The sequence below is a fragment of the Capsaspora owczarzaki genome (assembly GCF_000151315.2).
Source record: "Capsaspora owczarzaki ATCC 30864 unplaced genomic scaffold supercont2.5, whole genome shotgun sequence".
Lineage (NCBI taxonomy): Eukaryota > Filasterea > Ministeriida > Capsasporidae > Capsaspora > Capsaspora owczarzaki.
Genome location: NW_011887296.1, coordinates 1,721,951 through 1,741,034, shown reverse-complemented (window position 1 = coordinate 1,741,034; position 19,084 = coordinate 1,721,951). Strand labels below are relative to the sequence as shown.

The following is a 19,084-nucleotide window of genomic DNA, read 5'->3' as shown; positions in this document are numbered from 1 at the left end:
GTCTCCCGGCTAACACCACCGCGAATTCGCTGATTGTGGGTGGAGACGTCACATTGAACGGGCAAACTGCAAGCTCCGTGATGGCAACTGACGCCTCGAAAAAGATTACCTCGTTAGATTACAACCAATCCAATCAAGCCAATTCGCTCGTGTATCGAGACGCGAGTGGTAATTTTGGAACGAATGCGATCAATGTCGGGACCTTGCAAGTGTCGGGATTGACGGCGAATCAAGCGGTCGTGACGAATGGATCGAAACAACTGACGAGTTTGGGATATGATGCATCTATGTCGGGTAGCACCCTTGTACAACGCAATGTAAATGGAGACATCGACGCCAATCTCGGCTCTTTCGTTGCATGTAATGTGGCGGGCTTCACTTCACTTGGAACGGGAAATGTCGGCATCAAAATGGCCGTCTTCACTGGAACGACTTCTGGCTCAGCCAGTGGGACTACTGCGCAGAACATTACGATTGACAAGACTAAGATTGTGAGTATGAATGGAACGATTTTTGCGAGCAACGGTAAAATCATTGCGTTCAATACTGGCTCGGGTCAGTATTATGTGTATGCTGATGTGAGTGGCACCTCCTCCCCTTGGGTATTAACCGTAACAAATGGTGCAAGCGCCACGAGTGCATATAGCGTTCCATACAGTATCTTAATCACATACGTCGCGTAATAATAATTAAATCTGCAAAAAGATTTAATTATTTGGGTGGAGCCAGCGTCGGGATGGTTGCAACAGGAACATCCGGTAACTCGGTATCCATTTCGACCTTCACCGCGCCAAAGCAACACGAGCTGGACTTCATTTTGCGTAATAATGCGTACAGTCTCTCGATCACGAGCACCGCAACACCAACAATCAACGAAATTGTAACGGGATCCATCTTTTTATTTTAGCCAAAAACTTTTAAAAAAGAATTTGTCTCATGTAATTAAAAATGAGCGCACTCCTCGAACGGCTGGACGAGATCGATCGCAATAATAAGCGTAGAGATCTCGAAGCAAAGCTCAACGCCAACTTTAACGACTTTATGACGGCCGGGATTCCGGTCAATAAACGGACGAATCTCGATTTGATCAACATTTTGTATTATATTTCGTTGTTCGTCAATTCCACCCAAGAGCTTCGAGTTCGCAGTATCGATGCCCAAATTTCCATTGCATTAGACTTTTTCGAGCGTTTTTGCCACCAACATGAAATTTCCCTTGGGAAGTACAAGGTCGATGCCCATTTTACGTTATGCATCCGTCCCCCGGAAGATCCATTGTATCAGATCACCTCGTATTTTCTTAACAATTTCTCGAGTGTCCCTCCGGTCGCTGAACGTGTATCCACTGATAGTGTAAAACGCGGTGGATCGTTGCGAGTGAAACTGTCAAAAAAGACGTGATCAAAAATTGTATTGTGTGCTTCGTGACGACCGTGAAATTGGTGGCGATTCTCACATAATTTATTCATTTTATGCAAAATGAATAAATGCTTTTTACTTGCGCGACGGTGTCTCGATGAACGTTTCCAGATTACCCACAATTCGGACCTCTTTGGTGGCGTGTAAAATTACAATCTGATCAAAAAGGATAGTTCCCATGGCTTCCAGACGTGTCGAATCTTTGTTGGGATACACTTTAGCGTTTCCCACTTTGGTGATGATTTCATGCCTACCCACGTATCTTTCAATTTTCCATGATTCGAGCTTCAGAACCTTTTCTAAAACGTCCAGTAACGGAAAAAGGGTCCGTGATTCTATATCAATCGGTTTGTGAAAGAGTAAATCCTCACGAGCGAACCAGTTAGCGAAATAGTATTTCCCCGAGTCAAGATTATGAAAAACGTAGCGGAATGGGGTCTTGAACTGAACGACGGTAACTTCATCGCCGTTGTGATCCTGGACCACTTTGGTTTCCGCCGAGGCGAATTTCTCTTCTATATACTCCTTGGACGGGATGAGATCGTTGATACTGAACTCCATTTTATAAATTGGTTTAGTGTATTTAAACCAATTTCAATTTTGATATCAATGTTTCTGATTTTTACGCCACTTTTTATGAGCCTCCTCCAACCAATCATAGTAAGTTTGATGTGCTAATAGCTGAAGTGGATATTCAATAAAGGTTTCGACATAACCACAAATGTGGATCGCTTTGGTTGCAAACCGAATTCTAATGCAATTGATCCTCACACGTCCCATACCTCTCAAAAACTCAGCATCGGGGTCTTCGTGTCGATGATAATCCCTTTTCGGTCCCCCAACATCCGCTTCAATTATATCGTACCCCCTGTATTCGTTAATGTCCTCTCCTTTAGTCATCAGACATTTTTTCAAGGATTCAAAGAATACAGGTTGGGAATAGGGATTAATCACGATTGGTTCGATGTGGAGATATGTACCCCAATGATAATCAACGCTACCAATGTTCTGAAACACGTAGTGGAACGGAGACTTGAACACAAGATCGAAACCCGGATCGTCACGTGGGATTAGTATCGCTGAGGCGAATTGTTCTTCCATATATTCCTTGGACGGTTTGAGATCGTTGATGCTGAACTCCATTTTTATAAATTGGTTTAGTGTATTTAAACCAATTTCAATTTTGATATCAATCTTTACAAATGTTGGATATCCGCATCATCCACCCACGAGTTAAACTTAGCCGGACGCCCACGCCATTTGACCAGGTGCTTCTTTTTACCGCGAACGGTTTTGGTTTGGAGAATTTCCTCAATTACCGCTGTATCCGATGGTTTCGACACTTTCTGTAATTCCTGATTGTAAATTGGGGAATCGATATCTTCTCCCGCCAGATCTTGGATTTTGTACGTGACGGGAGTGGTTGGATTGATTCCGACCACAATAAAGGTTTCTTCCGTCCATTTCACGATTTTCGACGTATTCGCAAACGGATCGCGTTTAATACTCATCTTGACATAATCACCGACCTTAAATTTAGCGCGTTGTTGTGGGATTTTATTCCATTGGGCTTGGAGTGTGTCCTGGATTTTTGATTCGTTTTCCGGATTGCGCGCTTGTGTCGGGGTCATTTTGATGGTGGAATGTCGAGTCGTGTTGTAATTTTCCGTTAAATCCGGCAACACTGAGACCCAATCGAACGTGTTATTGTGTCGGCTGTATCGGACCCATCGCATTTTCATCGTGAGAATAACGCGTTCCGCCATCGATGCCTTCGTATCACTATTCGAGTGATAATGGGTGATGTTGTGCTTTTCCATTAATTTGCCCATCGGCTCATTGAAAAACTCTGTCCCTTGATCCGTTTGGAGGAGGGAGGGGTGACGATTGTCGGTGAGGACCGAGGCAAATGCTCGCGAGACTTCTTCGGCGCCTTTCGTTTTCAATGGGATAGTCCACAAAAATTTGGAAAAGGTATCGATAATCACGAGGATGTAGCGATACCCTTTATTATGTTTGATTTGAAAATTCATGTCCGCGAGATCGGCTTGCCACAAGTAATCCAGTCCGCGAGTGATCGTCGGCCGGCGTGGAAACTTGAAGGAATTCGGTTTCAAATAAGTGTATGAATCTTCCGTCGTTAAATCTTGTGGCGGAAGTCCATTCTCTTTTAGCTTTCGATTGAAGGCGGTTTGTCCGATAAATCCGAACTTTGGATCAGTGTATGACATTTTTGTGTGGGTGGAAACTTTTATAACGAACTTTGTTTCCAGGCTCCGGTGTTTTACGCGCGCGAATAAAAAATCAATTTTGGCGAATCGAAAATTGATATCAATTTAAATTGTTTTCAACTATTTTCAAAAATCATGGCCATTCGTCGTACCCGAAATCGTGTTCCTCAAACTCAACAACCCGCTGACTGTTCCCAATGTCTCGGATGCAAAATGAAGGCTCTCAATATGGAAGTCATTCGTTCCATTCTATCATTTCGGTCACTCGTTCGTACATATTATCGATACGATGCGGTCGAGAAGAAACACTACACGAGGAATAAAGACGACATTGAATCGGAGACAACGGAAGAAGAGACAGATGACCTGCTCAAATACCTCCTCGATCGGACGTTGAACGATATCAAACGTAAAATTGATCAACTCGACCTCCCCGAAGGAAATCTGAATGCGTTCGTGTTTAGCATTTTCAACGATCTGTTGTCGTTTGCATTCGTAAATGCTGTAAAGTCCGCTGGATATCCGATCGAATAAATATCATATTTCTGTTTCACACAGACATATGAAATTGACAATTGTACAATATTTTTTATTCATTTCAAAAATGCTGGCAAAGAAACAATTGTCCAAGCTGTTCGATGACCTGGAGTTATTCGTTCCGGCGAGGGTGCAAACCGTAAAGAATCCCCGTCAATCGTTTATTTTCGATGGGTCGCGTTGGAATCCTGTGACTGAAGAAGTCGCTAACAAATTTCGGGACCAAATCTATCTTGTATTTGTTGCACCACACATTGATAATTGCAGTGATGATCCGGATGTTTGTGCGCGAGCGAACTCTGCGAATGATCGTTTTGTGAATGTGTTATCCAAAACTTTTGTTTGCGATGTTCCTGATGAAATTTCATCGCTACCCTCAAGGATCCAAGAACGCTTTGCTTTTCAACGCTGGCGTTGATTGTCCAAAAATAATACAAATTTTCAAAAACATTTACAAGTCTTGTTAGAACTCTTGTAAATTTCGAATATAACGGGACAAAGGTCAAGGGTTCGAACCTCAGCGACGACATTCATTCGGATTGCATTAATGAGATCCGCGGTTTTTTGTTTTTCGGTTTTCAATGTCCGAGGACATTTCTGGCCGGCCGAGCCGAGCCGAGCTTCGGCATTTTTATTTTTTAAATAAAAATGCATTTTTCCTCCAAAGTCTTTGAGCAAATTCCAGAGACAAACCCTTATTCTCCATCATCTGATTCGCATCGCCATCTTCCCCCCGCACCCCCTCCCCCTCCACAAAAAAAAAAATAAAGGACCATCGCCATCCCTTCCTTCTCTGGTGGAAGGAACGAGACTGGTCTGAACCATACAGTACCTCAAACAAAAAGAGGTGAAAAAGTGGGTGGTCCTCCAAAAATCTTCTTTTTTTCGCTAAGGCCTTTTTTTTCTTCCATACGAAAGCAATTATTCTTTATCACTCTCTCACTTCTTCACCTAAAAAAAAATAATAATATAATATAGTCTATATTGATTGGGATCTAAAATCGAGGTTACCCTCGGTCACTCTCACCCGCGCGAAGCGCGGACGTCAAATCGCGCCAGCGATTTCATCCTCTCTATCTACTACTCTTGTCACCTGGACGGGAACTTCTTGTCCCGAGGTGCAGTCGATGCACTGACACAAACGGGCAATAAAGGCACTACCTGTAAGCACATGAGGTAAGACTCTGAGTATTCGCAAGAAGAAAAATGCACAACACAACGGTTAGATGCATTGGCTGAAACTATTGTTGAACAGAGTCCAACCCAAGAAAGAGCCGTCGCCCGCCACGTCGGCGCTGAATGCCGCTACAGCAGCCGCAAGCATTGTGCCTCAGAGTCCCGTCACTCTTACAACTGAAATTCAGCAATTGCGCTCGGAGCTGGCTGCCAAAGATCAAGAGCTCGCGGTGAAGCATCAGGAGCTCGCGAGGAAGGAGCAGGAGCTCGGTGCAAAGGAGCAGGAGATCGCAGCCGCAAAGCTGGAGCACGCAGCCGCAAAGCTGGAGCATGCAGCCGCAAAGCTGGAGCTCGCTGACGAAAGACAACTACGCGCTGCAAAAGAGCAGGAGCTACAAAAGCTTCTGCTCGGAGTTGCAGACAGAGAAGATTGGATCGATGTAAAGTCGCGAGCGGCCGATGAGGAAGCAAATGTTTGAATAAAGTGAAAACGTTAAGGAACTATGGGAGCATTATGACACTCACGTGACAAGGAACGCAAAATGCATGGAGAATGCGCAAACAGGAAAACAGCGTAGAAGCAAACGAACAAGGGAAGTTAAGCGTTCCTGGGGGAAACCAGTCGTTCTAGCTGCGCTTAGACAACCAACGGAACAAACAAAAATCAAACGAAAAGCGCCGAACCAAAGTGTTCGGGTAGAGAGCAAGCGATGACAGCAGAAACTGGAACAGAAAGAAAAAAGTCGAAATGTCATGTCGAAGAAGAATAAAAACAAATAACCCGCAACTCGTGCAGCAGCAAAAGTCGCGCACGGACGAAGAGTGGGGCGAAATGGAACAAAATTGACAAAATCAAAGCCAACAAAAAGCCAGAAAGCATACAAAGTAGCAAAACAATCAGAAACAAATCAGCAACCAGGGTCAACGAACACAGTGGAAATGTTTTTTTCCGAATTTCGGAAGAAAATACGCCGAATTTTGGTCAAACAGTTTTTTCCAGTTCTATCGGTGAAAATTCGGTTCAAAATTCGGTGCCTCAGCAGAGCGAGAATATGGCGATAGCTCGACGTCTGATTGGTCAGAATTTGCTTTCTTGGTCTCCTTTTATATTATTAAAAATGATTTTTTTTAATTTTTAATAAAATTTATTTTATTATTGGTTTCCATATTTGCACAAATTTACAAAAATCTCAGATCGCCCCCGCCTGCACCTTGCTGGTGCTTTGTACTTGCCTTTGGAGGGCGTGACTGGTAGCACACTGGCCAAGCATCTTGAAGCCCCGAGCTCCGCTTTGCTCCTTTCCGCATCTGTTCAAGTAGGAATCACAAGTTAGTCACTGTTCTGTGTCATCATGCATGACAGCTGACGGCGGGGACTTACACGTTTGCTTCAACGAGACACGTTGTCTTGCTGGCCGAACATTGCGATTGACTCCGTCTCGATCATCAGTTTCACACGCCTGCGACACATCAGCTCACAGTGAGTATTTCATCTGTTGCGTTCTCCAATCGAACAGTATGCGTACCGAGCTCAGCACCACTTGGACGGAAAGAAGCCTGTGCGATGTGACGAGTGCGAATCTCAAGTTTTTTTCGCAATGTTCTTGTTCTTTGCAGCGTAGTGCTTGTTTGACTTGATCCAGCTCGACAGCCGCCGCCCGCTGAAGCGCGTCAATGACAATCTTGGACATCAAGTGGATGCTGTGCTACTTGTGATCATATTCCAAGGTGAGGCTGGAGTGCGAGACAAAAGTGTCTTCTTTTTTGTGGTGATTTTTGGGGTCGTCATAGAATTGGGTGTCAACCACCGCTGCTCCTCAGGACTCGGGTGCAGCGGCATCCCGTTGCCCAATCAGCATGGCGATGTGATGGCCTCGGAAACTGGCGTCTTATTGTGACGACGATCCTCATAAGTCGCACCCATCCACAGTGCGATCGCACCATGCACTCTCAAACACGCATACACGTACGCACATGACAATCGTGTGTGCTGGTCTGCGGCATGGGGCTGAGCGACGGCGGCGTCGTTTGAAGCGGCTTTGTCATTTCAACCAATAACATTGTGGTCTGTATTTTTATTTTATTATTTTGACAGCTCCTCCATTTGAGCACTCTGTTGAGGAGGGCGGCATGAAATTCCGTCAAAAACCGCTCCTGTAGCACCGATTGGACCTTGCTGTGCCCATCAAATCGATGGCGATGAACGTTGGTGCTGAGGAGGGAAATCGATCAATTGCATCCAATCCAGCCATTCGTCCGCCAAAAGACAAAAGACACCCATCTTTTGCCCTCGAGCTCCACGATGCCATGTCGTCAGAGTCGTGCACAAGGGCCTGATTCAACAACAAGGGCCCTGCTCTGAAGTGTGCAAGCAAGGACTCTTTCCACTCGTCTCCCTTGCGTGGGTGCAACTGCTGAGCATTGTTGAAATCCTTCAAGTCTGCTCTTTTGCTCAATGACCCTTTGAGTGATGGTTTTGCAGTTGTTCTTCGTTCCTTCGATTTAGATCTACTCTTCATTCTTCTTTTCTTTTCTTTTATTCACTTCATTCCTCGCAATGGCACTGCAGCAGCGCAGTTTCGCGTTCGCAGCAGTCGCAGCACTTGAGCATTGAGCATTGCCGTCCTCAGCGCTCACGGTGCGGTTTGCTTTTCGTTGTGGCTCACTTCAACGCTCCTCCTCCTCCTCCTGCTGCGTCTTTATTCTGCTTCTTTCTGTCTTTCTCTTGCCTTGATCGATGCGCGTCAAGTGTGCTCTTGGAGTGGCGAGCGACTTCCGACCTGGCTGGCAATCAACACTCAACGCCTTCACGCTAAACCGCTCATCACCCGCTCGTTGTAATGCCAGCAGGAACGAAGAGATAAAGCCGTCGACGATGGAAGCAAAAGCCGGAATGAAACACGCAGAGCTGCATTTAGCCCGCGTTTATTGACATGCTCTTGTTAACGAGAACCCCGGGATGGAAAGGCATGCACGGGCACACCAGCAACAGAACCGTCCTCCAGGATGGACATTGAGTTCATCCCGGTCGAGTGGAGATTGGCGAGGTATGGAGGGAGCTGCGCTGCCGCCATCCCACGTTGCGTCAATTCCTTCAACCCTTCAATCACACTTGGCCCGCGAAGAACAATCTTGCACCGAAATGGCTTTGAAGGAATACTAAATGGAACTCCCAACGAGGTGCCCTGGAAGAGCGTTTGGCTGCTCAGAGCCACCTCCTTGAGCACAGGTTGGGCGTTGGGTCCAAACTGCTCCAATGCAACGCGCTTGACCTGCTGTGTCTCTTCTTCGTCCTCTTGTACAATAACCTGGGTGTCCATGTTAGAAAATTCTTCCCGCCCTGTCAATCGCATGTGTGTTTGAGAATCAAACCAAAACCAAAAAAAAAAAAAAAAAAAGTAGAAAAATCAACAAAGCACCGCCAGCTCTAATAGCACTGCCGCACCTTGTGCTGAAACCTTTCGTCGCCGACGGGCCAGTGGGTGCTGATCTGTCTGGTTGAGTGCAAGCGCGCTGTAGGGACCCTGGGCGTCGTTATGCAGCGACATGGCAGCAAGCGAATCGAGCTGCGGCGTGGTTAATGCGAGCTCATCGATTCTCGCGCAACCCAGCACGGCAATGAGCGTCTGCAACAGGTAGTTTTTGTAGAATTGCTTCATTGGCTGGGACGCAATCATTCGGGTGTGGGGGTAATACACGAGAATCACCGTCGAGTCCGGATACGGTTGCAGCCGGCCTTCCTCGCGCATTTGTAGGCGAATCCAAGCCGCGTCGGGTAGATGATGGACGAGAACATGCTATTCAGGCAACGTGGACACAAACAAAAAAACATTGCAACCAAAATTGCAACACCGAAACAAAAAAAAAAAAAATCAGCGAAAATTCCAAATTGCGCAGCAAGACACACTCTCGCATGCACTTGTTCACTTTACCGTGGGAAAAAACACATTCATGCGTTCGTGGATGGCTGCTTGAAGGGCGTGCGGGGGCACTGCCTTGCGCCACGCCAATTCGGCAGCAGGAGCCAGAGCGTTCAGAGCATTCGATTCGTTGTCATCCACTTTGGGAGTATCGCTGTCGAGGTATACCAAGCGCAACGATCTCCAACTCTTTCGCGACGTGTGTGTTGATTGTACGTCTAAAGCCACAGACAGAGGAACGGGTGTTCGAAACATGCGTTTTGTGTTTGTTGTCAGCATCCAACCAGGAAATGCAACGCAATCGCGCAATGCAATTCTGTCTGCTCCAACCAACATCCCAATACCAACAAAGCAAGTACTTACAAGTCAGCTCTGCATTTGCCAGATCATCAACTGACATCCCGTTCGCCTGAGATATTGAGCCAAGAACAAAAAAAAAATCATTGCGGGTGAGCCAAACTCCAGCAATCTCGAATCCAAACTTTGGAATCCAATGAACTGCATAGTGTCCATCGTTATTGCTTACCATGTGTGTCTTCATGACGAGGTCGAGGATTTGCTCGCGCACGAGTCGCTGAGCATGAGCTGGGACTCCCGCCGTCTTGACCACCGCACGGGCGCCACGCCCTGCAGCAGTGGCCGAAGCGCCTCGCTTGCCATGTCGTTCATCGTGCGCGCTTGCACCCATCGACGACGACGACGACGAGGACAGGGACGACGCGGCGGCAGAAGCAGATGAAGCAGCAGACGCGGCAGCGCGGGACTTGGACTTGCCCGCCGCCTTGGACTCGGCCAGCGCGGCCACGTAGCGGTCGACCTGCGCAGGCGTGACTGGGAACAACCGCAGCAGCTGCGTTGGCTGCAGGCGGTTGAGGTGCATCCGGACTGTCCGCCGGTCGGACGCCATAACTGAAGCTTGAATCTCGGTGCTTTTCTGTCGCTCTCAGTCGCTCAATGTCGCTCTCCGCCACTATGACTGTAAAGTGTCGAGAATTGTGCTGGTTGATTCAGCGACGAGCGAGTATTACTGAACAGCCGAAACAAAAAGGAAAGAAAAAAACGACTGCCGAATCAACAAAACTGAAGTGGAGTGGTTTTGGCGCCAAAAATTCAAAAAAACAAAACAAATACAACCGCCTTAAATCGGCTGCAAACGTTTGATCTTTGCCGTTCAGCCGCCGAATGTCAGCCATAACGCAAACAAGCAGATCCACCGACATGCCAGACCCTTTCAGTCTGCGCTTTACACGAGCGTCTGTCAGAATATGTTCAAAAAGGAGGGTGGAGTCGCTGCAGTCATCATTTCGCTTTGCGTACAAAGGCACCACCACTACCCGACGACCGACCGTCCTCCAACTATCATGACACTGCTGCTGTACGACAAGCTTCCAACGCAGAACTTGCAGCAGCACGCGACCATCCTGGTACCTCGCAGCACCCAACCCCCTTCCACTTGTCAAACTGTTGCTTGGTTGTTGCTGTGTGTGCATTGTGCCGTGGGGTCATCCGCCGCCTCCAGTCTGACTTTGCCGTCCAACCCAGCTTGTAGGCACACACGGCGTCGGCAAGAGCACTCTCGCACACGCACTGCTGGCCGAGCAAGAGCGCGCCAACCTCGCCATCCAAATGTACCCATTCATGCTCTCACGACAAAATAACTTGAGACGATGACATCCTCACCAGCATTGCTGCATTGTTCGAATGCACAGACGGAAAGTTGTTGCCTTGCCATTGCCAACGAGCGGAAGCGCATCGACGCGGCCAAAGATTGATTTCGTCGTATTCATGCTGGACATGACAAGCAAACTATCACTCGATTTGCTCAAGTCGGCAATTCAACAGGTCGATATCGAATACTTGATTGGAAAGAGCTGCATTGTCGCAACGCATGTCGACATGCTCCATCTCGCGAGTATCGAAGTCGACGAGATTGACCAACTGCTACTCACCTACGAGCTCCCGTTCCTGCAAATCAATCAACTGGTACAGTGATTCGTGATACAAGACAAACTGGCATTCGAAGAGCGAGAGCGAGCTGGTCTGTCTCTGTGGCTCAATTGGTTCTACTCTTCTTCTTTGTTGTTTTGTGCTTTTTGGGCCGTTGAACAGAACGAGCAACAACGTGCCGGTATTGCACAGCGCATTCTAAGACAGGCCCGTGTGGCTGTCGGACGTGCCAATCACATGACGCCTGCCATCGTTGCAGCAATGGAGCGCGCACTTGTTACTTCTACCTTGATCAACGATGACAGCTAGTTCATCCAAAAACCAAAACAACTTGTTCAATCACCCAATGTAACAAAAAGATTCGTTAGCGTATTGTTTTGCACAAGACAGGCACGTCGACTCAATTCAATGCAGCATGAACGCACAATCCAGAAACAATCAAACCGTCGTAATGATTATTGATACAAGCTCGAACAAAAAAAAAAAAAAAAATATTGATACAACATGTTGAGATCCAACAAAATTCTCCTGAAACAAAAAAATCTACGCCTTTGTGTTGCCTTTCAACATGTTGCGACGAGCCACGCGACTTGGGGTGCCCGAAGAGGTGGACGGCGTTGACGATGTTGTGGGGCCGGCCAGGCCAGGTGCAACGTACCGGGGCCCTGCGTTCGCAGTGGCAGTGCCTGACGGTGCTGCAGCGCTGTGCGATGCTGCAGCGACCGGAGGCGGCGCGGTTGCGGGTTTGACAGTGGTTTTCCGGAACGAAGACCCTGACGCCACCGACCCGACGCTCGGCGAAGACGGCGTGACCGCCACACCGTTTGCACGAGCTGTAGGAGACGGGAAGAGTGGCGCAGTGCGCAATGCTGCGGGCAACATGGAAGCCGCAGCAATCGGACCTCGCGCTTGTGGTGTGGAGAGTGGCTCGCGTGATTGATCCACCGACAGGAAGTCGGGAGTGCCGATCTCAATCCGATTTTCCGCATTCACAGACATTGGGACGGAAACGGGAGACGGGCCTGGGGTTGGTTGGCTGAGCGTCGGGTCCACCGGCTACAAGGAACAACAAAATGACAAACGAATGAGAAATCACACACACACACACACACACACACACACACACTCACACACATCCACGCCAATCGCAGCCGAACGACATACAGGGCTCACATAGTACAACTCTTCATAAAGTGATCGAATCGGGAGAGTCGAAAGCACTGATGAGAACAGCTCGCACAGCAACTCGTAGTTGGGCGTGTCGTCAAACCGCAGATGCCGGCAGTAGGTCATGTACTCAAAGAAGGCAGCTAATGACAAGAAAGAAAACCGAGATGGCGAAACCCAAACGCAAACGTCAGCGCCAGAAACGCACCTTTTCATGACGCGCGTTCGTGCGGCCAAATCTTACCAGGATGACCTGCGCAGAGCTCTGCCAACGGAGTGGACAGCTTCTTTTCAGAAATGCGATCGTACTTTTCCTTCTTGTTGGCAGCTTTCAGCCCCTGCCAAGGCAAGTTGCCTCGCAAAAGGTAGAGAAACACATAGCCCAGCGACTCGAGATCGTCTCGGCGACTTTGTTCTGCGGCCAGTCCAATTCAAGAAATAAAGAACGTCCAAACAACACAATCAGACTCGAACGAACATTGGAAACCAAACAAACAAAGGATCAAAGGCAGAAAGAAAAAGCAAAAAAAAAAAATAAAATAAAAAAATTAAAAAACACAAAACACACAAGCCACAGCAGAACTGACCGATTCCGATGTGGGTGTTGACACTGGCGTAGCGGGCTGTGCCGGTGAGGCTCTTGTTTTCTCGGTGGGGAATGTGGATGTGCTTGGAGTCGCGGAAACGCTTGGCGAGCCCGAAATCAATCATATAAACAGTGGTGCTCTTGTCGTTGTTGCCAAGCAAAAAGTTGTCGGGTTTGATGTCCCGATGCAGGAAACCCTTCGAGTGAATGAATTCCACTCGTCGCAGCATCTGGATGGCGAGGGTGAGAATGGCCTGGAGGGACAAGCTTTGTCCGCGCGCTGCAAAAACGTCCTCCAGGCTCAATCCGAGCAGCTGCATGACCATGACGTTGTGCTCGGCCTCTGTGCCCGAGTAGTAAATGACCGGAATGCCCTCTAAATGGACGGTTGTAGTGTTCAAGTGACGAGCGTGAAAACAGCGCAATGGCAATGAGTGACAAGGTGCGGGTTTTTTTTTTTGTTTGTTTGTTTGTTTGTTTGTTTGTTTGTTTGTTTCGTTTGGCTGGAGCTCGGGTTGAATATCTTACCGCCGCCTTGCAAGTGGCGTAGCAAGCGCGCCTCGTATATCAACTGCGGGTGTCTTGACTTTACTGGTTCGCATTTGATTGCAACTGCTTCGCCCGTGGCAATATTTGTTCCTGTCGAAATTCAAAAGCAAGTGTGAGAGTGAAGTGAAGTGAAGTGAAGTGAGTGAAGTGAGTGGAGTGAGTGGAGTGAATTGAGTGAGTGAATTGAGTGTGTGAGCTGAGTGAATCGTTCCCCGCTCCCCCTCTATCACACCACCCTCCCTCCTCCTCATCCAGTCCAATGTCATTCTTCAATGCAGTCAAAGTGAGTGAGTGAGTTGCTGTGACTCACCTTGGAAGATGTCGCCGAACGAGCCGCTGCCGAGTCGCTTTCCGACCCTGAATGTGTTTGCAATGCGGAAGAACGACGACGACGACGACGACGACGACGACCCGGACGAGCGCGGTGACGCTGGTGCTGCTTGGGCTGGTGCTGCTGGTGCTGGTGCTGGTGCTGCTGGTGAGGAGGAAGGGTGCGCGTCGGCGCTCTGGCCTGGTCCTCGTGGCGCTGCTGGTGTCGCGGCTAGCGTGGGCTCGGCTTGCTGTTGATGTTGCTGCTGCTGCTGCTGCTGCTGCTGCTGCTGCTGCTGCTGTTGGGAGTGGTAGTGGTGCTGTTGCGTGTCGTCGTCATTGCTGTGAATTTGCTCCATTTATGAGCAAAAGCGAGAGCGACTTGAAAAAAAAAAAAAAGAAAAAAAAAAAAAAGCGCGTCGAATACGGAAATAATAAAAATAACAGTACAACAGTGAGGAAAAGAGTGAGAGCGCACGCAGATAGATATGGAGAGAGATGGAGAGAGAAAGCATTGATCACTAAGAATAATGGGGAGAGATGGAGAGAGAAAGCATTGATCACTAAGAATAATGGAGAGAGATGGAGAGAGAAGGCATTGATCACTAAGAATAATGGAGAGAGATGGAGAGAGAAGGCATTGATCACTAAGAATAATGGAGAGAGATGGAGAGAGAAGGCATTGATCACTAAGAATAATGGAGAGAGATGGAGAGAGAAAGCATTGATCACTAAGAATAAGAAGAAGTACTACACGACCGATGAATGCAGGACAACGACACGAGGCGGGTGGCTTGGAACTAGGACAATGATGCAATGCATTGGCAACATCGAAGCATCTAACAACCTCAACGCAATTCTGGACTCGTAGCAAGCAATAGCATGTCGCTCTCATTCTCTATCTATCTCTCTCTCTCTCCCTTCCTTTTTTCATCAGGACGACTCGTCAAGGAATTGGAGCCGAGCCATGACTGCCTCGTCGCCGTGTGCGCTGCGAACAGCTGCAACCCTCGCTGCATCGTCTTGACCAAGCAATGCCTCGTCTTCTGTGCTCGTCCACACATGCGTTTGAGGCACGGCTGCGGTCCCAAACATCAACCGATGAAACAATAAACCGTTCAAAGCCCACATCAGTTTCCACATGCAACAACCCACCAAAGACAAATTCTAGACGTACGGTAGCCGAGCATATAGCGTTCCGTCAACTCGAAATCACCGTTGCAAGCGTACAGAGCACGCACGGTTATGTAGACGGCGCTTTGACAACGCTTGGACAAATCCTCAATCCGCTGTCGCAAGCCCCGAAGATGGGCGTCAGCATCTGCTGGCTCTTGCGACCCTGCAAAGGCATCCGCAAACAGTCGCTTTGCCGGATGGTGGGATGCAGCCTTTGAATTGTGAATGCTGGGGAGCAGGTCGGCATCGTCATCCGCCCCGTCCGCGTCTAGCGCATGCGAGGTGTGCCGGTTGTTGCCGCGAATGTTCGTGGCGGGCTCGTTGTCAGAACCACCGTCGTCTTCTTCGACTTGAGCTTCCGCCAACATCTTCTCGGCAATCTGCCGTGCCTGGCCAATGTCGCGCGCACTCAGAAACTGGCCCAACTGGGCTGCTCCTGCTCCGCGAGTCAATTTGAAGCGCGGTTGCAACACAGAGTTGAATCGATGCTTGATGGCCCTTCGCGAATGGTCGCCGAATCCCTGTATGTTGCAGTCAACAAGCAAAATTGGAGCCAAATCGGAAGACAGACAATACAATGCAACAAAGCAACACGACACTTTCTTTCCGTGTTGTTGTTGTTGTTGTCGTCGTCGTTTTGTTGTTTTGTTGTTCCAAGTGGCTTTTTTACCTGAATTTGAGCAGGAATGTCGCCATGGACGGCATGAAAGTACAAACTGATTTCATCGTCCTTGTCTGTGAAGTTGACTCGTGTCGCCTGACTGCAGGGTTTTTGGTTTGTTTTGTTTGTTTGGTTGTTTGTTGGGGTTGTGTTTGTTTCATCCACATTGTACATTGGTTAGCTTGTGAGCTTGCTCAAAACCGTGGCTGGGCATCATTGCAAGGTCACCAACCTGGTTCGACGCCGGATCTCGTACTGGGCAACGTCCAAGAGCTCGGATTGCTCGACCGAGTCAAATACCCATTCAAACCGAACGCAGATCTTGAGTTGCTCCAATTGCTGAAACGCCGTCTGAGCGAGCTTCGGATCGACAAGCACAATTATCGCCGGGTTGGTAATCGCTGCGTTTGGCTGGCGAACGACTTTTCCGCCGCCACTCTGTCGAAAGCAACGCACAAAAGAAAATCACCCATGCATCAATGCAAGTAAGTACGACACGCGGCAAACGCGACGAATCAAAGTCAAAGGCTGAACGAGCAAACGAAGGGTTGAAGCGGAAACCGGAGGATTCGAACTCAGATCGAGATCAAGAATAGGGTTTTAAGACTGAGTTTCCAGATTGAGATATCTGAATTGTCTGAGAGTTGTCTGCGAATTGTCTGAGATTTGAATTTTGGCGCCATTTTCGCATCTCTCGCTTTTCCCATCTGCTGCCCTCTTCCCATCCCCCGCCCTCCGCCCTCCGCCCTCCGCCCTCCGCCCCTCCGAGTCTCACATCCCCAGCGCACCGTCCACTGCCACGATCAGTGTGAAGGACAATGGGCTTCCAGCGACACCGACCCCTTCGCCCAGTCGCTGCGTGATGCTCGCGTTGGGAGTCGCGTGCAGAAACTGCGGAATGACGCGTTGGGAGTCGCGTGCAGAAACTGCGGAATGACGAGGAACGGCATTGGCGCGCCAGTTTCAGTCACAAACAGCGGCATTATTGAACTTGTATGTTGAGATTGGAGATGTGAAAGAATGAATGAATGACTGGGGAACTTATCAATGAATCAATGAATGAATCAATGAGTGAATCAATGAATGAATCAATGAGTGAATCAATGAAGCAATCAATGTATCAATCGATGAGGAAAGGATACAAGTGCAAGAGGAGAACCGGTCAATTCGAGCGGAACGACTAGACCGCCTCTCTACCGATGCTCGCATCGCGTCATTGTACTACTCGTGGACAAGCCTTCGCAAACTATTCACGAGTGGATTGGTCGGCCCATGCGTGATCGTCAAGATGGCCAGGGCGCGAGCGTGAGCATCTTTGGCGCGAGCGCCGTCGTTGTCCGAACTGTAGATGTCGCCGAGAGAAAACCTGCCAATATCGACGAGTCCTCGTGAGCAAAAGAAGCAAGCGGGTTACGCAGGTGTCACAAAATGACCAAAACAATCCAAGATAAGCGCTGCTTTTCGTTTTTTTGTGTGTGTGCATGTTTGCGTGTGTGTGCATGTTTGTGTGTGTTTGTGTGGGCAGACGACACTCACCATTGAAGACCCAGAAGAGGATGGTTGGCTGGATAGATGCGCTGGTACACCCGAATGACATGCCGAGCAGAATCAACCAGGACGTTCCGCAGGCCGGACACCAGGGCGAGGTCACGCTGTCGCTCGCTGAGCGCCTCCTCGCGCCAAAGCAGCGCCATGCCGAAAATCTTGACATTGGATTCAAATAGCTCCAGGTTGTAGTCTCCAAGCAAAGCCTGGCGAACGGCCCATGCTGTCACGAGCAAAACGATGGCTCGCGCTGTGGGAAGGCGAGGGTCCATGCCTTCTTGCAGCCACGACCTGCTCGCCTGCAGGAGCGCTTCCACATCGGCTGGGCTGGAAACCTTCGGCACGTCCCTTGTGGCACGCTCCAACAAGCTGGGAAGTCCAGCGAGTCGCTCGAGCCGAAATCTTTTGAAATACGCCGGGATGGTGTCGATTGGCCGCGTTGCGACGAGCTCGGCGTCCAACTCTTTTGCGGCGTCAGAGTCATTGCAACGCGAGCAGTTGCAGTCAAAGGCATAGAGTGACTTGAGATGCGCCTTGCGCACCACGGTTGGCGATGCTGCATCTGTAAACGCGTGTGTAATCTCCTCTCCAGCACGGATATCCCGAATGGCACGAATAAACTGCCGCTTGCTCTTCAGGTCGTACGTGAGCACGCAGTTTGCGACACAGGCGTGGTTGACCAGAGCAGCCACCGGATAGATGCCAGAGCCCCGCGCAAAGAGAATGTCGTTGTGGATGGCAAAGTTGTTGCACTGCATGACGCACAGCAGGTGCAGCATGAACTGCTCTGGGCGCGTCGAAAAGAGCCGACCTTCCTCGCCAAGCAGCTCTGGTGTTAGCTTGTCAAAGTCGGGACCAAATCCGCCCGAATACCGGGTGGCAAGCAGTGCAGCGAGCTCTGCGTTGCTTGCGTAGCGTTTTGCGTTTGCCCTTGCCAGCGGCAGGGCGTTGGACAGCATGAGCGCGACATCTTCGAACGTCGGGCTTTCGAGATCGTCCTGCGACGGCGGCGGCGGCGGCGGCAGAGTGCGACTCGACCCTGCCACTTGGCTCATGCGTGCATCAATGATGCGAGCAGCTAAATTGACCTCGTTGATGGCGACAGGATCGTCATCCAGCACGCCGTCCTTTGTGTACGGCTGCAACCCGCGCACCCAAGCGGCGCACTCGGCCTTGTGTCCGCCGTGCCAGGCCGCCCGCTGGCACTCGACCGAGCAGTACTGAGCACGTCTGCATTGCGCGCATCGCTTCATCTCTGCGGCGGCGGCGACGTCGGCGTCTTCGTCTTGAGCTTGAAAGCACTCGCTGCATCGGCCTAAAACGTATGGCAAAATCCATGCATTGGGGTCAGTTGCTCCATCCATACCATGCCACTCATTGCTATGGACCACCATGAGCATGCAAGCGGCATATTGAGCATGAGCACGGTGCCTTGCCTGCGGCGGGCCCGTCCGTGTCGGCGACGGCTGCGTATGGCTTTGACGCGAGGACGAGTTCGCCTGCACGAAAGTCGCGCTTGGCAGTGATGTGGCGGCCGAGTGCCGGAGTGTACGCCAGAGCGAGGCTGTGCCGATCCAGCAGCTTGGCGGCGCGCGGCGTGATGCGCTGCGGCGGATGAAACGGCGAGATCAGCGACATTGTGGATGAATGTGTGCGTCTGTGTGTGTGTGTGTGTGTGTGTGTGTGTGTGTGTGTGTGTGTGTGTGTGTGTGTGTGTGTGTGTGTGTGTGTGTGTGTGTGTGTGTGCGGAGTGATTCACTGAATTGAATTGAGGGAATGAGCAAAGTGCAACAAAAGCGAACGGGGAGCGGACGAGACTGGAGCGACTGAGATGAGGCAGTGAAGTGTGGTTGAATGGATG

At 49.5% G+C, this 19,084-nt stretch overlaps 6 protein-coding genes across 6 annotated transcripts; 2 read left to right on the top strand and 4 right to left on the bottom strand.

Moving 5' to 3' along the window:
- Nucleotides 1-410: 410 nt before the first annotated feature.
- Nucleotides 411-1,566, top strand: CAOG_03958 (hypothetical protein; the record flags this gene model as incomplete). The annotated part of the gene is made up of 4 exons (XM_004363629.1): nucleotides 411-495; nucleotides 750-831; nucleotides 1,002-1,353; nucleotides 1,531-1,566. The coding sequence occupies 4 exons, from the start codon at nucleotides 411-413 to the stop codon at nucleotides 1,564-1,566; spliced, it is 555 nt and encodes a 184-aa protein (XP_004363686.1).
- A 6,645-nt stretch (nucleotides 1,567-8,211) lies between these two features.
- CAOG_03957 (hypothetical protein) lies at nucleotides 8,212-10,364 on the bottom strand. The gene is made up of 5 exons (XM_004363628.2): nucleotides 9,810-10,364; nucleotides 9,647-9,692; nucleotides 9,296-9,501; nucleotides 8,809-9,160; nucleotides 8,212-8,703 (listed from the first exon to the last, which is right to left on the bottom strand). The coding sequence occupies exons 1-5, from the start codon at nucleotides 10,188-10,190 to the stop codon at nucleotides 8,306-8,308; spliced, it is 1,383 nt and encodes a 460-aa protein (XP_004363685.2). The 5' UTR covers nucleotides 10,191-10,364; the 3' UTR covers nucleotides 8,212-8,305.
- Nucleotides 10,365-10,588: 224 nt separating this feature from the next.
- CAOG_03956 (hypothetical protein) lies at nucleotides 10,589-11,729 on the top strand. Its single transcript, XM_004363627.2, has 4 exons — nucleotides 10,589-10,707; nucleotides 10,826-10,911; nucleotides 10,993-11,266; nucleotides 11,393-11,729. The coding sequence occupies exons 1-4, from the start codon at nucleotides 10,645-10,647 to the stop codon at nucleotides 11,537-11,539; spliced, it is 570 nt and encodes a 189-aa protein (XP_004363684.2). The 5' UTR covers nucleotides 10,589-10,644; the 3' UTR covers nucleotides 11,540-11,729.
- Nucleotides 11,676-14,286, bottom strand: CAOG_03955 (protein kinase domain-containing protein). The gene is made up of 6 exons (XM_004363626.2): nucleotides 13,843-14,286; nucleotides 13,512-13,622; nucleotides 12,985-13,359; nucleotides 12,642-12,812; nucleotides 12,395-12,540; nucleotides 11,676-12,286 (listed from the first exon to the last, which is right to left on the bottom strand). The coding sequence occupies exons 1-6, from the start codon at nucleotides 14,198-14,200 to the stop codon at nucleotides 11,774-11,776; spliced, it is 1,674 nt and encodes a 557-aa protein (XP_004363683.1). The 5' UTR covers nucleotides 14,201-14,286; the 3' UTR covers nucleotides 11,676-11,773.
- A 488-nt stretch (nucleotides 14,287-14,774) lies between these two features.
- On the bottom strand, nucleotides 14,775-16,116 carry CAOG_08744 (hypothetical protein; the record flags this gene model as incomplete). Its single annotated transcript, XM_011272062.1, has 4 exons — nucleotides 14,775-14,920; nucleotides 15,019-15,538; nucleotides 15,688-15,778; nucleotides 15,911-16,116. Coding segments are annotated over 4 exons (963 nt in total), but the record flags the coding sequence as incomplete, so codon positions are not given.
- A 701-nt stretch (nucleotides 16,117-16,817) lies between these two features.
- On the bottom strand, nucleotides 16,818-18,885 carry CAOG_03954 (hypothetical protein). The gene is made up of 3 exons (XM_004363625.2): nucleotides 18,660-18,885; nucleotides 17,215-18,538; nucleotides 16,818-17,044 (listed from the first exon to the last, which is right to left on the bottom strand). The coding sequence occupies exons 1-3, from the start codon at nucleotides 18,859-18,861 to the stop codon at nucleotides 16,900-16,902; spliced, it is 1,671 nt and encodes a 556-aa protein (XP_004363682.2). The 5' UTR covers nucleotides 18,862-18,885; the 3' UTR covers nucleotides 16,818-16,899.
- Between the last annotated feature and the right edge of the window lie 199 nt (nucleotides 18,886-19,084).

Bases quoted from the DNA above. Each gene is read 5' to 3' on its own strand.
- CAOG_03957 (XM_004363628.2), bottom strand. From the start codon at position 10,190: ATGGCGTCCGACCGGCGGACAGTCCGGATGCACCTCAACCGCCTGCAG. The intron at 9,502-9,646 runs GTAAGTACTTGC...CTGTGGCTTTAG, and splicing joins GGCAAATGCAGAGCTGACTT to ACGTACAATCAACACACACG. The intron at 8,704-8,808 runs GTGCGGCAGTGC...TGCGATTGACAG, and splicing joins ACGAAAGGTTTCAGCACAAG to GGCGGGAAGAATTTTCTAAC.
- CAOG_03956 (XM_004363627.2), top strand. From the start codon at position 10,645: ATGACACTGCTGCTGTACGACAAGCTTCCAACGCAGAACTTGCAGCAG. The intron at 10,708-10,825 runs GTACCTCGCAGC...CGTCCAACCCAG, and splicing joins AGCAGCACGCGACCATCCTG to CTTGTAGGCACACACGGCGT. The intron at 11,267-11,392 runs GTACAGTGATTC...GCCGTTGAACAG, and splicing joins TCCTGCAAATCAATCAACTG to AACGAGCAACAACGTGCCGG.
- CAOG_03955 (XM_004363626.2), bottom strand. From the start codon at position 14,200: ATGGAGCAAATTCACAGCAATGACGACGACACGCAACAGCACCACTAC. The intron at 13,623-13,842 runs GTGAGTCACAGC...GAATTTCGACAG, and splicing joins GTTCGGCGACATCTTCCAAG to GAACAAATATTGCCACGGGC. The intron at 12,541-12,641 runs GTAAGATTTGGC...TCTTGTCATTAG, and splicing joins GCTCTGCGCAGGTCATCCTG to CTGCCTTCTTTGAGTACATG.
- CAOG_03954 (XM_004363625.2), bottom strand. From the start codon at position 18,861: ATGTCGCTGATCTCGCCGTTTCATCCGCCGCAGCGCATCACGCCGCGC. The intron at 18,539-18,659 runs GCAAGGCACCGT...CATACGTTTTAG, and splicing joins CACGGACGGGCCCGCCGCAG to GCCGATGCAGCGAGTGCTTT. The intron at 17,045-17,214 runs GTGAGTGTCGTC...CGATATTGGCAG, and splicing joins CCTCTTCTGGGTCTTCAATG to GTTTTCTCTCGGCGACATCT.